The sequence below is a fragment of the Lathamus discolor genome, chromosome 6 (assembly GCF_037157495.1).
Source record: "Lathamus discolor isolate bLatDis1 chromosome 6, bLatDis1.hap1, whole genome shotgun sequence".
Classification (NCBI taxonomy): domain Eukaryota; kingdom Metazoa; phylum Chordata; class Aves; order Psittaciformes; family Psittacidae; genus Lathamus; species Lathamus discolor.
In genome coordinates, this window is record NC_088889.1 from 4,943,602 (window position 1) to 4,960,911 (window position 17,310).

Genomic DNA, 17,310 nt, shown 5'->3' on the forward strand with positions numbered 1-17,310 from the left:
GTCCCTTCCAACACAAACCAGTCTGGGATTCTATGTGTGGGATGATCATAGATCATTTCTATCTATCTATGATCATTTCTATTTTTCCTTTTTTCTAAGGCCCTTTTCTAATATTTTCTTGCTTGCTTTGGACTTAATTCACATTCCAAAATATGTAGCATAGAATCAAGCTGGGGTTTTGCTGTCTGTGTATATTTGGGTTAGTTGTTAGGGGTTCTTTTTAATTTAATGCACAGCAAATCAAAAGTGCACGATAACAAATTTGCAGAATTACTATTATTAGGAATGAGGCTGCTGTTTTCTAACTGAAAACTCTTTTCTGTTATCTTCACTTGGGCTTCATTTGTCTCCCTTTCCTCAGTGTCTGTGTTCAGTTTGTGACATGTTTCTTTGGATAATATGCTTCTGATGAGTCGCTACATTTCTACATGGCCGTGTAGCTCTTCAGTGTGTTCCTAAAATGTCAGTGCGTAACAGCACTGATTCATCCAATACATTGCACAGCTGACTTCTGTTTGGGAAGCAGGCAATTTTGTTGCTAACTTTAGGTATGAAAGAAAGGGGAGGGCAGGTTTGGGTTCCTTTTGGCCACTACAAGGAAAGAAGTGCTTCCAAAGCAGCATTTCCAGCTTGTCTTAATACAGGATTTGACTGCAGAGCAGATGTTCCCGAAGGATAGGCTGCATCCCCTCATTGCCACTGCAGGCACCCACAGGCTTGGAGCAATGCATAAGGGAAAGCATTGCTCAGCTGGTTTTGCCTTTTGCTGCAAGGATATTGCCTCAGGACTGTGTTCTGTGTAGGCTACGTGGAGCTGCTTGAAAGGCCAGAAAACTGCCTCGTGCTCCGTGAGTCATCAGATCATACGAAAATAGGGTTTTATTTCAAACTATTTACAAATAAAATCAAACTTAATGAAAGGTTTCTTGCTGATTCTTACTCACTATGACAAAATGCTCTGAGGAGTCTGCTGTTATATGTCTATGCTGCAGGGTCACTAAGCAAAGAAAACATTCCTTTTTGCACTTACACTTTCATTTGAGATGATAAAAACTCATTTTGTGTGGACAGTAAGTAAATTAGAACATTGTTACTTCCAGGTGGTAACAAAAGGACTCATTATGAATTAATGAAGTTGCTCTTATAAACAAGTTCGTTTTCTTTAAAGAGAACTGCAAAAGTTGTCTTTTGCTACTTTTGAGTTGATGTTGTGTAACACCATGTATCTGTGGCTAGTGTCAGTTTAACACGGTAACTACAGATATACATATCCAGACATATGTGTGTATGTATACAGATACACATACAGATATACTCTTTTACTAAGTAGGATGAGTAGGTTTTTTACTTTGTCCTTGTGATGTGTCTGGTGAATTTTGACATTCGACAGCAAAAGTAGATACTAAAGGACTGTCCATTATTGGTTTGTACAATGAGTTGTGCTCCTAATCAAATCTGATTTTCACTTCCATTCATTGGGCCTTAGATATTTGGTCAGGTACATTACAGTGGATTAGTTATTTTCCCTTTTCAAGGCTGTTGAACCAAAACACAGGCTTAAAGGTCCCAAGGTGTCAGCGTCTCTTTCCGCAACCAAGATGCTACAGTTACAGAATCATAGAATAGTTAGGGCTGGAAAGGACCTTAAGATCATCCAGTTCCAACCCTCCTGCCATGGGCAGGGACACCTCACACTAAACCATGGCACCCAAGGCTCTGTCCAACCTGGCCTTGAACACCTCCAGGGATGGAGCGTTCACAACTTCCCTGGGCAGCCCATTCCAGTGCCTCACCACCCTCACAGTAAAGAACTTCTTCCTTATATCCAATCTAAACTTCTCCTGTTTAAGTTTTAACCCATTACCCCCTGTCCTATCACAGTTGGAGTGGATTCTTTTTTTCTGCCTTAGTAATTCCAACCTATTCTTTGCTTTTAGGTAGTTTAAAATGTGTTTATAATTTAGTTTGGTTATTTTAAACTAAACAGTTGCATATTTGTAATTACAGTGTGCTGTAGCCCTGTGATGCTGGATGTGCTTAAGCATTCCTTAGGGCTTTGGTCTTCATTCAGTCTTGTTCTCAGGCATAGCCATGGCAAAATGGTCATCAGGCATAAACTGGTGACCGGTTCTTTAGTCACTAGTGCTATATAAGCATAAAGTTAATTGAATCAGGACTTGCTGGATCCAGGAATGTCTTTCAGTAGTACAGGTTAGCTGCACAGCTCCACTGGGCAAACAGGAGTCAAATGATCCGATGCTCTTAGAAGACCAAATAGTGTAAAACTTGGGCTGCCCACAGGCTCCATGGGTCTGGTGGGGGACAAATTTAAACACCTGCCCACAGAGTGTGTAATGTTAAAACACAAAACCACACTCCTTCCCAACAGTAATCACCTCAGACACACATCAAGTAAATGTGCTTTACAAGGCCCAGTCTGTGTGGTTAAAAAATCAAGCTATTCCTGTTTCTCTCTCTGGAAGCACCTCTTTGAGTTCTTCCATAAAGTGACTGGATTGCATGCTCAATAAGGAATATTGTCTTACATTGGCTTTACCTATTTAAAGCTCTCTTATGTAGCTCTTATTTCCTTACTTGCTTGTAGCATGTGTATCTGAACAAAGTAATTGCCTGCAAGTCTCACTCTAAAGACATAAATGTTTTATTGTGTTTTCTTTTAGCTTTGTATAGCAAATGCCAACACATACATCCCAACCTAACAGTTCTGTGAGGTTTAACAACATGATACATGGCCTCCAAAAAAAGCTTATGAGCGATTCCAGGTTTAAGGCAGCGCAGTTAGAACTAACACGACTTTAAGAAAGAGTTATCTCTGGATGCTGCAAGGCTTTCCTATATAAAGAGAAATACATGAGCAATTCATTTTTTTTATTGTTCCTAGTGCAGAGGCATTTTCTGGAAAGTGACTCTGTGGGAGGAGGAAATATAGATTATCTGTGCTTGATGACAACACATTCTGTCAATATATCTGTGTAATCTCTGTAAAGGCTTTAACTAAAAAGCATGGAAATGTACAGAACCAGTCAGTTGATCTTGCATCTATAATGTTTCATTTTAAATCGTGTTGCTTGGTTCATGTGTGCTTACCTAATGAGAAAGACTGTTGGGCTGCAGAATTAGTACTCCTAAAGAGATCTGTATTTTGATCCATATCTTAGAATTCTCTGCCTAATGGCCTTTAATGTAGGTATGCACAGTTTTAAAAATAGAAGGGCTCAGCCTGCTATCTTCTACCTACTGTAAATACTTATAAGGTGGTTCATTCAGAATTCAAATAAAGATCTATTGTCTTCTCAGTGCTTGCATAATACCACTGTACTCCTGATTTGAAAAAAAAAAAAAAGGGGATTTATTTTTAGGGTTGAGCATAGCCTCATGTTTTATAAAGTGTTAAACTGGGAATTGTTTCACTGTGGTCTGAAGCATTTACTTGCTTCAAAGGTCAGTGTGGCAGATGAGCACTACTCCAGGGTGCAATTTCATGAGCACTTGCAGCAGGAATGCTTCAGCTTCCTCTGTCCATGCCTGTCCCCACACACAGGTGAAGCTGCTCCACGAGTGAGCTCCAAGGTTAGGCCTGGCTTAGCAATGCAGTTTGTCCAAACAGGATCCTGTTCTTTGGGCTTCCTTGCAAGGAGCCATCCCAGAAGAGCTGAGGGATGCACCAGCAATGCGTGGTAGTACCAAAAGGGTGCTTGTCCACAACTTGTCCGCCCACTGTGCTGCCCATCACTGGCCCAGCAGTCAGATCACAGTGATCATTTGTGGAATCATTCAGTGTTAATCATTTCACGTAAATGATCCAGATTAAAATGATCCTCCTGGGAGTTTTTTCCCCTCTGGAGTCAGCTTTTCAGAAGAGCCCCACAACCATTAGTGTCTCTGCTGAGTGATTGCCAAACTAGTACATACGTGAGCGGTCAGCAGGGGAGAGCAGAAGGACAAGAGCCTGTTAAACTTGCTTTTGCACTGCAGAACCACTGCTTGAACATGCAGCTTGGGTTGCATTGCTTTTCTTTATGTGAGCAAACAGGTTTGCTCAGACCTCAGAACAAACCCCAGCAGAGGTGGTAACTGCATACATCAGAGAAATGAGGAGAAACCAGCTTTGGTTGCAGTGGATGAGCAGTTTTAGGTTTTCATGCATGCTTTCATCTGTGAAGGGCAGATATGCAAGAGATGTTTCGTTAGTATATGGGTGACCTCTAGTTTGCTATTTTTGGTACCTTATTTTTGGTGCTGGTTCTGTACCATAATTTATAGGCTGTAATAGCATCTGAGAACAAATTAAATGCAAGAGATATGTTCATGAAATGAATGTTAAGATACTCACTGTTGCACTTCAAACTTCATTTTAATTTTACTGAATTTTAAATTAGAACATATATTTTTAAAGCTTTGGAATTTGGTAAAAAAAAAAAAAAAAAAAAAGAAATCTTTCCTGAGTTTATTTTAAGGAAAGAAGCAACAAACATACCAGCGAGTGGATGAACTATTGGGTACTAATGGAACTCAAGATACACAAAGTCCATCTTCAGAAGACAAAAGGAGTAGCAAATAAACACAATGCCAACAAAACTAGGGCATCCTCTGTGATTAAATTTTAGGCCACCCTTCTCCCAAGGATTACTGTGAACCAGCTAGATAACATACTTGGCTCTAGCATGCTCCTGAGTTAGCAAGACAGGGTTAGGGAAGAGGAGAAGGTTTGGTAGAGAAAGGAGATGAAATGTTAAACTGTGCCCAGACTTTCTTCCTATCCATTGACCACACCATGCCCAGTCTCCGTGGTTAGAGCACTAGAGCTTGTCCCCAGGTTCTCCTGTCTGATGGCTGCACTGAGTGTGCTGAAATGGAGAGCTGAGACCTGCCAGACAGCCACTGCACATCTTTATGTCATCTCTGACATCCTCAGACCATTAAATATTCATTGAATACAACTCAAATTCTTTAAACCAGGTTAAACTATGAAGTGGAAGTCACTATCTCATACTGTCTTGTATCAATAGATACCAGTTTGGTGGAGTACTATTCTGAAGATTGCCCAGAAATGGAAATGTTTTCAGGTGTGTCTGTGAGAGAGGAAAACAGATGTGCTCAGTTCACTTGATTTTTTTTTCCCTAAGAGAAGTTGGGAGGTAACAAACTATTACTTCTTGCACCTGAAAGCCATTGGACAGATTCATCCTAAGTGTCATTTAATTGATTGCAGTACACTGCAGTTCAATCAACTGCAATAAAGTTAATTGAACCTCTGATAAGAAATGGGACTTAAACCAAATGATTCAAAATAGAAACAGGTCCTGATTAATGGAGACAATTATTTCTAATAGGAATGGGCCCAAGTAATTGAGTGATGCTTAAATGTTCTGTTTAAGGTGGTCCTATGAGGACAGTAGTACTGTTACTTTCAATAGCTTTCAGATTAGATACAAGCAGGCAAAATGCAAAATGTTAGAGTAAAATGCTGCTTTAACATGTTTACACCTTTTAAGCCATGCCATGGGTAAGAGATAAACAGCAACCTTCAATTCTGCTGCTTTTCTTATAGGGGATGCTTTCAACTTTGACCCCAAACTTGACCACTGAGTTCTTTACAGAAGCAATGCTGATGTTTGTGTTTCTTGGCAATGTTTTTAATTGGACAAAAGATGTTCTCAAGAAAACATTTTGATATCTAGTTCCATTGCTTTTGTTTTCTAGTAAGGCTGGGTTATTATTGAAAGCCCTTAAGTAAAATAAGCTGGGGATAAGCAAAGATCCAGTAAAATATCCAGTTGTGTTTTCTCATTGTGCTGTGTTTGTGTGCATATATATACATAGAGATGGACACTTGAGCAAAAATCACAACTTGACTCTTGTGGGAAAAGGTCAGGGCTTTTGCAGTTGTTAAACCAACATTAGGATCGAATATTTTGTTGCTGAACTTAAACTCCCAAACATTTTCCACTGGCTATGTGTAAGTAACACTCTCAGGTACTCACAAATGTCTCTGCTCCAGGTCAAGGGCTGTGAGGAAGGGGGTAACACCAGCATTCCCCACCTAAGTCTAGTAGGTTATTAGAAGAAAGTATGTTTTGTGTTTCTCTTGAGAGGTCAGATATGGGTGCAGTGTAGGTTGGGTGAAATACAGGTGGACATATGACCATCTTTGTAAGCTAGTTTGAAGTTAGACACATTAAAAGAAATCAAAAACCAAAACCAGACTCTCCTGGCTTTGGAGGGCTGGACAACTGTTGTGCTGCATTCAGGTTTTAGACTCTTTGTCATGGTAGGTTATTAAAATGCTTGTTCAACCAACACAGGACATTACTTCCATCTGATATGTTTGTAGAATGCATGCAGAGTAGCCTGAAACCAGCTATTGAGGCTTCTGGTAGTTTGGCACAGGGAAAAAAGATTAATACAAGCTAGTCACAGCTAGAATGGAAATTAGAGGAAAAGAAGGTTCTTTCCAGAGGTTCTGGGTCTGACAGGAATAACAGGGACAAGAAATCTAAGAAGTTCCAAGATGGAGCTTGGCTAAATGTTAAGAAACAAATTATGTGATGCAGTTGCCATGACAACAAAGGAGTCTGGAGCTCATGAGCTGGGATGCCTCTTCATTCCAATGCTTCTATCAGAAATAGATGTTCCTAAACACAGCGCAAGATGTGCAGTACTGGTGCTACTCAGAGGGATGAAGAGATGCAGGCTAAAGCCTTCCTCAGCAGCGGGGCTCAGCTATCTCTAGGCAAAGACAAGGTTCTTGCTGCAGTTCAGAATACGACAGTTTTGTCATTGCTAAATCCACTACAGGAAGAGTCTGTTAACAGGCTGGAGCAGCCCTGCAGAACCTGGGCTTCACCAGGGAGACTGTTTCAGCCTGTCCTTCCGGGGGGCAAGCCCCAGGTAGTTCGCAATTCCTTGTCATGGGAGCTGCTGGAGAAAAGGCACAATGTTCCCTGTGTGGAAACAGGCAGAAGTGTGGTGACAGGATGAAACAGAAAGCCTCAAGACATGTTATCTCCACAGGGTCTTTTCCTTAGGTATCTTATAGCTTGTTTGTTTACCCCAGTGTTTGAGCTTATGCAGAGAAATCTGTGCTGTGGCAGTGCTACCACTGATTTTGATACTTCTGTAATTCATATGTACCTCTTCTTCTGAAAGGATTCCTTATGATAGGACAAGGGGTGATGGATTTAAACTTACACTGGGGAAGTTCAGGTTAGATATAAGGAAGAAGTTCTTTACTGTGAGGGTGGTGAGGCACTGGAACAGGTTGCCCAAAGAAGTGGTAAGTGCTCCATCCCTGGCAGTGTTCAAGGCCAGGTTGGACAGAGCCGTGGGCAATATGGTCTAGTGCAACGTATCCCTGCCCATGGCAGGGGTTGGTACTGGATGTTCTTAAGGTCCTTTCTAACCCAAACCATTCTATGATTCTGTGATTCTTATTTAAAGAAAACCCATAGGATCACGCTGTTGAGGTAGAAGTCACCTCTGGTGACCACCTAGTCCAGTTTCCTGCTCCTTTACAGCCTCCCGGGCATTACAGCCACTAATCCAGGCAAATCTATGGACAAGTGGATTACTATTACAGATTTACTAATGCAAGATTCCAGATGGAATTTCCTCATTCTGATATCCCTGATTCTGTGTTTGGGTGGGGTCTTTTTTAATAGTGCCTTTTAAGTCACCAGTTCATGAAGTCTTTGAAGCATCTTTTACACTAATTATATGAAGTGAGCATTGGTCAAACACTAATCACAATCAGAGATATTTGTGTCGGAGACCAGAATGTAACCTATTTTCTTATTTGTATAAGTAGGTTTTCAGGAGTTTCCAGAGACTGTTCAAAGTCTGTTTCAGGACCTTTTCAAGTAGATGAATAGTTGAGGCCCAATGGACTGAAGCCATCTCCTTTTGTCTTTTTGTTTAAGCTTCTGTAGCATGATGTGAATAATGGAGCTTACAGATAGAAATTTGTGAATAAATTTCCATTATGGGACTCATTTATATATTACTTTCTATTTTGATTTAAGACACATATCAAACTCATAGGCCAGCTTTTTGAGACAATGGATCTTGAAATTGTTTGTGGTTAAGTGCATTTCATAAGCACATAAAATCTCATATTAATCCAAAACATTTTTTGGATTTGGACCTTTTTGACTTGCCTTCTCATTAGGATTTCCAAACTCTATCAGCAAATATATTATTCAGTCAGTTCTTTCCTGTGACACTCAGGGGAAGTATGCTGCCAACAGGATTTGATTGAATTTGCTTTGCACAGAAACCTTTCAAGGTGGACTTCATGCTGCTTATGAGCCTGTTGATGCAGAATTACAACAGAAGGCAAGCACTGGTAAAAGCATTCAGCATTTAGAGTGAATTTAGGGGGTTTAACATAGATCAAACAATAGATTTGAGACACTAAATACACTTGTAGAGTGCACATTTTGTACCTGAGCTAAGTTTGTGCTATAGACTTCTCCAGCCCATCACAAAGAGTTCAGGCCAACACAGCCACAAGACACCATGACCTTATCTAAGTTTTGGACCCAAGTTTGTGCTATAAACTGCTCCAGCTCATCACAAACTGTTCAGGGCAGCACAACCTCAGACACCACGACCAATTGCTGGTGTTCAGTGAGCGACAGAGTCTTGCAGCTGACCCCTGGGTTAGCACCACTGATACGACGAGTGAACAAATAACTTCCCAGAGATTGTTTAGGTCACTGGGTCTTTGTCTCACATTTTAGTCTGCAAAATAAGAACACTCCACAGATGGGATATTCCTGCTGCTTTGTGACATCCTGACACAGTGTTACGTGCACATCTGTGTAGTTACTTGAAATGCAAAAGTATAATCTGAGCCCACAAAATGACTCGTGTGCTATTTATTGCACTGGTACAAATTGTAATTGGGTTAACGTGTGTTCTTTAAAAACTGATGGATTTTTAAGGAGTGTGTAGGCGGGGGTTGTACGTGTGTGTAACAGGTTTGAGGTTTGTTGTTCTTTCAAGTACTTCAATGGACAGGAAGAGCTTTTGGGAAGCTTATTTTGACAGAACATGCATTCACAACTGCAAGGTGAATTTATTCACCGTTGCACCGATCATCATTGTGAGCAGAATGATTGAGTTTTGTCTGCTTAGTTTCTATTGAAAATGATTGACTACATTTTTCACTGAGAGAAGGTTTAAATAATGAAAGGAATAAGAAGATGCAAGAAATTAAGATTTTTTTATTATTATTATTAATAGAACAAATTCTGCAAAGGTCTCTTTCTCTGGTAGTGTTTTTTCTTTTGCACCTTCCTACGGCAAGGCTGCTCCGGTAAATATGTTCCAGCTCATGCATCTGCTGTCCTACCACTTGCAGGTTTGGTTTTGTTTTGTTTTATTTTATTTTATTTTATTTTATTTTATTTTATTTTATTTTATTTATTTTTATAGAGTCATAGATTCATAGAATGGTTTGGGTTGGAAAGGACCTTAAGATCATCTAGTTCCAACCCCCTGCCATGGGCAGGGACACATCACACTAGACCATCTTACCAAAGCTCTGTCCAACCTGGCTTTGAACACTGCCCCAGCATCTCTGGGACACTCATTAATATACTCTTTCACTCCCCCCAAAAAATACACATTTTTTGATAATAGCTTTTTTTTCCCCTCCCCTAAATCTGCCTGTGGAAGTGAGGTAAATGCATGTATTTACACACTGAAGAGTCTGTTTGCAATCAGATGTTGCCTGGTGGGGAATGGGGCAAAAGAATGAGGACCCACCCAATTGTAGCTTTCTCTGGGGAATAAATGAGCAATGTAAAGAATAATACACTCCTTCATTTACTTTAAGATCTGGAAATACTTTTAATTTGGGGGGTGGAAGGGTAAGTTTCATCTTCAGGGATCAAATTTCAAGGTAATTCTATCTCTATCCTTGTCCTGCAGTCAATACCAGCTGCCCTGTAGGCAGCATAGTGATCATTTAGTGGTGTGTCAATGTAATTATACACGAAACAACCAGTTTACAGTTTTCATGCCCCTCAGCAGCATCTGTGTGGCTGCACTGCCTTGCATCTTGCTGTAGTCCTCTCTCTTCCTGCAGCATATTGAAGCTGTTTGTGGCCTCTGATATTACCTAAAAGGTTTTTGTACAAATAGAACAGGAGAGAAGACACCTGCTTCTGCTTCTTTGTGCTCATAGCAATCACCTCATGTTAAAAAGTGCTTCTGCCTCCCTCCTCTGCTTCTGGCTTCAGGCCTTCTTTTGTGGTACCCTTCCCAGCCAGAGCACATCTCCTGAAATCACCCATCAGATGACTCTGATGCCTTCCATTCATACTCACTCTAAACCAGTTGCTGCCATATCCTGCCCCTTGGTAAACTTCATCCATTTAATGAGTTGTTTTCCTTCTCCATCCTGTGCACCTGTCTGGGTTGCATGAACAGGAGCATCTTTTTCTTGGTAAAGTTCAGAAGGGATTTACTGGTGTCATGGGTTTTCATGCATCTTCTATGTGGAGAAAAAATGTGATTGGTATTTGGCTCTTGGAGACCAAAGCATTATTTATTCTTGAGTAAAGTTTTATTATTTCTATTGGGGTTTATGGAGTTTAGATGTTGTGATGTACAAATGCTCAGTAAGATCAAGTCAGAGCGGTGGACCTGGATGTTAAAGATACTGTAGTTTGTGACTGTCAGTTTGTCACTGCTTTAGTCCATGCTTTTGAATCATCTCTTGAGAGAATGGCCATGTTGGAGAGAGAACTCTTCATTAGTGATGTTCAAAGCTCTCTTTGCAAGAGGAATGTCATTGTTGACCAGAGTCTTTGGTTTGGAGCTTTAAGCATGTGTAAGTCCCAACTCTGAAGCACACCGAATGCAAAGCCCCAAAGCTCTTTCAGTTCTCCAAGAGGGTGTTGGAGGAAGCAGCAATGTGTCTGCTGTGGTCACAGTGGTGGGGGTGGAAAGGAGACACAGCACACTGCTTTTTGTCTTGGAGAACTGTTTCACACTCTAGTGTATTGCATTGCTGTAGGAAGCTGTGAAATGACAACTACGTCAATAACTGATTCCATCAGCTAGGGGAAAGGAATAAAACCTCTTAACTCTGGGGAGGTGATGGCAAGTATTGTTTGCTGTCATGGAGGAATATTTAGTGTCTTAAATGTTTCCAAAAGTGTCTGGATTGAGCAGCTGTATGTACCTCCACTTATGGCTGCAAATAGGTCCATCCATATCTCCTCCAAATACTGACCAATCACAGAATCATAGAATCAACCGGGTTGGAAAAGACCTCCAAGATAGAATCATAGAATAGTTAGGGTTGGAAAGGACCTCAAGATCATCCAGTTCCAACCCCCCTGCCATGGACAGGGACACCTCACACTAAACCATCCCACACAAGGCTTCATCCAACCTGGCCTTGAACACTGCCAGGGATGGAGCACTCACAGCCTCCCTGGGCAACCGATTCCAGTGCCTCACCACCCTAACAGGAAAGAATTTCCTCCTTATATCCAATTTAAACTTCCCCTGTTTAAGTTTTAACCCTTTACCCCTTGTCCTGTCACTACAGTCCCTGACGAAGAGTCCCTCCCCAGCATCCCTATAGGCCCCCTTCAGGTACTGGAAGGCTGCTATTAGGTCCCCACGCAGCCTTCTTTCTCCAGGCTAAACAGCCCCAACTTGATCATCAAGTCCAACCAAGACCAACTAAACCATATCTCTGAGGGCCTCATAGAATAGTTAGGGTTGGAAAGGACCTTAAGATCATCTAGTTCCAACCCCCTTGCCATGGGCAGAGACACCTCCCACTAAACCATGCCACCCAAGTTAAAGGTTATCCTCACTACTGCCATCATCATCGTCATCATCATGGGGTCACTACTTTTAAACAGTAACGCATTTTTGCCAGCCTTCTAGCACATGAACACTCCCTTGTAATCCACAAGATTTTGTATTTAAACTATGAAAAGCAAGAAAATAAAACTGTTTTGAACTAAATCATAAAATCATACATTTAGACTTTTTTTTTTCCCCTTCTTGAAACTAACAATTTTAAATAATCCTTCAGGCTGAAATTCCAATCTGACTCCAGCCATGTAAAACTGAAGAGCCTAGACAAAAATAATCACTTTAAAAATAGACAGCATTACAACATAGTTTTACCTGTCACACCTGCAAAATGGCCACCTTTTTACTACCTGCAAAAGAATGACCAATACAACTAGTGTAAACTAAATAATTTAGGTTTAAATTTGTTTGTGAAAAATATAATTTCCTGTCTTAAAATGCCCACACTGGAAAAGGACAAGCTTCTTTATCGCAAACTATCAAGTATTCTGCAGCTTGGTTGTTACAGCAGTCACCTGCCAAAATTTTTTTCCTGGGCTTCCTGAAGTTTGTGAACACTTGCAGGGGCAGTGACTCCAGCCCTGCCCTGGGCAGCCTGTTCCAATGCCTGAGCACCCTTTGGGGAAGGAATTGTTCTTCAGCTCCATCTAAACCTGCCCTGGTGCAGCTTGAGGCCATTTCCTCTTGCCCCATCCCTTGTTCCTTGGGAGCAGAGCCCAGCCCCTCCTGGCTCCATCCTCCTGTCAGGCAGTTGTAGGGAGCGATCAGGTCCCTCCTGAGCCTTCTCTTCTCCAGACTAAACCCCCAGGTCCCTCAGCCATTCCCCATCACACTTATGCTCCAGGCCCTGCCAGCTCCATTGCCCTTCTCTGGCCCCACTCCAGCACCTCAATGTCTCTCTTATAGTGAGGGGCCCAGAACTGATGCATAAAGTGTTGCTCTGCCTTTCTCTTGTGCCAGCTGCAAGCAGGTGTAAGCTGACCTGCAGTAGTGTGATCCTGTGGGGTGAAGGCTGGGGAGCAATTGCCTCTTGTCTGGGGCCTTGGCTGTGTGCATGGTCACTCGATCCTTTCCACCCAGTGGTTCACTCCAGGTTATGTTACATGAGGTATATCAAAAACAGTGGTATAAACCTTGTGTCTGATAATACTTCAAGATATCAACATGCAACACATTGCACACTACTAGCAAATTATTTTGTATGGAAACATTATCTACTGTGTATTTTTCTCATTTCTGTCTCCAGTTGCTCTTAAGTCATCACTTTACTGCCTTGTAAATTGTACTGCTCTAAAAACCCCGTGTACCTTGATCATACAAGGTAGAAAAAGTGCTGAGACATAGAGGTGAAAAAATCTTGATCTTCACAAAAGTATTCTTCCTTTTAACACTTCAAGAACATTTCATGCCTGCCCAAAGAGAAAGTTCAGCCTGAGATAGCTCAGGCTTCCAGCTGAGGCTAATTTTTCAAGGCATTGAGTCTGTAAGTTTGTATTATTTCATGAATTATTTCTCAGTAACTTCCATCCCACTGCCCAGTTTTAACTGAATGATCCTAAAATGTGAATTTGAAGCATATAAAGTCCTGAGGCTTTTCCTGAGAGTTGGGAATGGATAGAAGAGAGTTACTGAAAGTGTTGGCTGTCCCAATGGGCAGTTTTCCCTGCATTTGCATTATTGGCTCACCAGTTGCCATTGGTGTCACATGGAACCAGCCACAGCATGTATTTATTTCTGTTCTCTATTTTCACCTGTGAAGGACATGGGAAAGAAAGTTCTGTGCAGGGAAATCTGGGGGAAGAGTCAAAGGAAAAGAAGAACATAAGGTTTTCCAGTGAAAGACTACAGAAAATATGCTGAAAGATTGGGTTGAAGAGGAGACACAAATTTGTGCCTGCAAACCAGCTTTGATAGTTTGGCTGTTTGTAGAACATCCTTCTACACACTTTGCCACTAAAAGCAAAAAGATTTTTTAATGTTTCAAAGAAGGCCAGGTTGGACAGAGCCTTGAGTGGCATGGTTTAGTGTGAGGTGTCCCTGCCCATGGCAGGGGGCTGGAACTGGATGATCTTATGGTCCTTTCCAACCCTAACTATTCTATGGTTCTATGAATGTGATTCACATTTAATATCAGTTACAATACAGTACAATTACATAGGTATCTGATTTACTGCTTATAAAAGTTTGCTGTCTTCAGCCTGTTTGTAAAGCCTGGATGAGGTGCAGTAACCGTTCCCCACTGCCAAAGCTTGAGGTGGAAGCAGAGACAGTCTCACCACATTATTCACACCTGATAAAGTTTTGCTGAATAATATCAAACTAAAACTATTGAAGCAACCTGCTGGAACTCTGGTGACTTACTCCTTATACTGACCATTTCTGGAGTCATTTGGCTTAGACAGAAAATAGTGAAGAAGAAGGTCAAAAGAAATAGAAACTGTCACTGAAGTTGGAGTTGAGAATTCCAATGTTGTGGCTTTTTAATCATGCTATAGTTTTACTCACTGAGGTGCTAAAGGGCAGGTGAGGTCCTGCTCTGCTGAATTCCTGATTCTTTTGTTACCAAATATTTCTGTAAACTCTGGCTTAAATAATCTTCAGATCTCCCATCAATATTTTTATCTTTACAATAGAAATCTTTTGGATCCCAGCTTTTGTAACACTCCTTTTAAACAAAGCTGCTAGAAACAGTCATTTACAGGTGCTGTTTCTGAAGCAGCTTTACAAAACATGTCATCTATATTTCTCTTGCTCTAAATGTTAAATATCACTGCACATAGGGATGTGAACAGATGGCATGCTGCAGAAGCTGTTGATCATTGTACACATTTATCACTTTACACTAGCGTACGTGTGTTTGATTAATCTTAACTTCTGGTTTATTTGGAGGTCTCTATTTTTGGCAGCAGTTGAGATTATATTGTAATCCACACTGGTTTCCAGTGGCTTAAAATTTAGATCCAGTAAAGATAGAGTAGATGCCTCCTGTAGTTCTTAATTACATGGACTTTTTTGCTGTGGAATAGAATTACCTGGTTTAGGTCTTGACACTGGAAGGAATTGGGAAGTAAATGGATAATTCCATTTGCTAAAATGTTTTAGTCAGATAAAATTTACATGCCATCGGTCCAGCTAAATAAATACCAGATCTTGGGATTAAATGCCAGATGCCAAGAAGGTGTAAAATGAAACAGAACAGCAAGAGTCTTATTCAAATCAATATTCTTTTATATCCTCAACCTACAGAATGGGAGAACTTCATATTTGCCTGCTCAGCAGGTCTGGATGTTCAGCATGTGTTACACCTACATCACTGCACATGAAACTCAGAAAGCATCTCAAGCTTGTAGCCATAGCACACAGGCATACTTTGAGACTTCTGACTGCAGCATTGTATTTAAATCTGGTTTACCGAGATGTTATTTCAGCATAATGCATTTTATCTCAGCTAAAGCCTGAAAAAAGACAAGGTTTTCTTTTGCTACAATGGATGGGAAAATGATTTTGAGTTGAAATGGTTCTGCTTGTGCTTGTTCTGCTGAATGGCAATAATATTTAATGAGAGAATTTGCTCTAAACTGTAAATTCTTCAGTGCATGAGATGCCCAGCTTGTCAGAACAAATAGAGGAGCCTAAAAACACTTTATTTTGAAAATGACTGTTCATTTTGGAAGGCACTGAGCAATCTCAGTGAAATATAACTGAGTCAGTTGAATTTTGGAGAGAGATCAACTTCCCAGCATGGATTCTGGCAGCATCTTTTCTTCACTCATTCCATTCTTCAATATCTTTTATGCTCAAATAGCACATGCAGTGCTTATATGCAGCTGTCATTCAGATTTCAGATAGCTTTCAGTGACTTCTTCTAGATTGAATGAATAAATCAATTACTTTTATCCATGCTTATACACAGGTTTTATGCCTGTGCTTTCTTCAATGTCCATTAATATTATGGAAAGACATATAGAGCAGAAAATGATGATGCAGCACTAGGAATTACCCAGAGAATACATATTTTCAAATTGAATGTTGCAGCGCAGTTTAATTGGCATGACTGCAATAGCTGGTCAGGACTTCACACACTTCGCTCATCTTTATCCATGAAGACTGATTTACACTGCTATTGCCCTCCTGCCTTTGCTTGCAGGATCCTTCCAGAAACTTCCAGAAGGAAAATGCTGGGAGATGAGGAGAGTGCATATAGTAAAAAAGTGTCTCTTAAACATTAGTTTACTTCAGGAGTGAAAAGTCTTTGTTTCTGGATGATCTGTAAAGTAAAAGCTTCTTAATTTCTCATTGGTTATGTTAGATAGCATAGAATGTATTTAAATGTTTGTGGATAATAGAATCATGAGTTACTATCGTGTAAGAAAATGGTTTTAGTGTATGAAATGCAGAGTTGTAGCACACGAATTGCTGGGAATAAAACACAAAGGGAAAGATTTGGTTGACCTTTTTTTATTAACTTCTCTTAAAACATGGCAATTATAAGGAAATTAGTTGCATATTTCATGAAGATCTAGCTTTTTTTCTGTTTTCATGTGCTGTTTCTTAAATATGTATTTTTATTAGAAGACAGTAATTAGAAGTTCTGTATCATCCTGTTGTTTCCACCTTCTGTTTCTCAAACTGAAAGAACTGATATTTTCTGCATGTTCATCTGAAAGACTGTTCTCTTTCTCTGCAGGTTAACAATGAGAACGTGGTGAAAGTTGGCCACAGGCAGGTGGTGAACATGATTCGACAAGGGGGCAATCACCTAGTTCTTAAGGTTGTCACAGTAACCAGGAATCTTGATCCAGATGACACAGCTAGAAAGAAAGGTACATTTTCCTCTTTTCCTCATGGAGTCTTTTTGGTCTTGCTCCACAGAAAACAGAGCATGGACATGAAATTGCTGGTTTATAAATCCTGATTTATATACTTCACTGTTAAAATCTGAAATAACCTCCCATTTAATTTAGAGTAATTTAATTCTGTTGGCTTATGCATTAATATATGACTAAAAGGGTAATATTCCTTTGTCATGCCGGCCATAAAATTTCATCTTTATGGATCTTTATACATTCATATGTTTGAAGATCTTGTAAAACTCCTTGCAGTAGTGAGAGAGAAAAAAGCAGAAGGAACTGATTATCTTTTATGTTTTAATTCTAAACTGAATTGCCCTTAAAATCAAAAACTACTGATTTTGCAAAACACATATTTTAGAAAGGACCTCTGCAAGAATAAGAAAAGTAAGAAATATCTTTTCTTAATAAGGTTTAATGGAGATTATGGGTTAACCTACATCATAAGGTTGAGCTACTCCCTTAGGAATTTCAATGTGTTTCTCACCCACTCGCCCCCAAAAAAAAACCTACTGAAACTTCACCAAAAGACAAAAAGAAAAAAGATTTTGCACTATTTCCTTCCCCTTAGATACCCCTGAGTTTATTCAGGTAA

The 17,310-nt window shown here is 40.3% G+C and overlaps 1 protein-coding gene across 2 annotated transcripts in view; it reads left to right on the forward strand.

Annotated features, from left to right (window-relative positions):
• The window catches only part of SHANK2 (SH3 and multiple ankyrin repeat domains 2), a 366,357-nt gene that overhangs the window by 310,508 nt on the left and 38,539 nt on the right, over positions 1-17,310 (forward strand). For both annotated transcript variants that reach the window (XM_065685197.1, XM_065685198.1), the window contains one exon: positions 16,553-16,688. In XM_065685197.1, the coding sequence (XP_065541269.1) occupies positions 16,553-16,688 (136 nt within the window). The remainder of the gene's footprint in view (positions 1-16,552; positions 16,689-17,310) is intronic.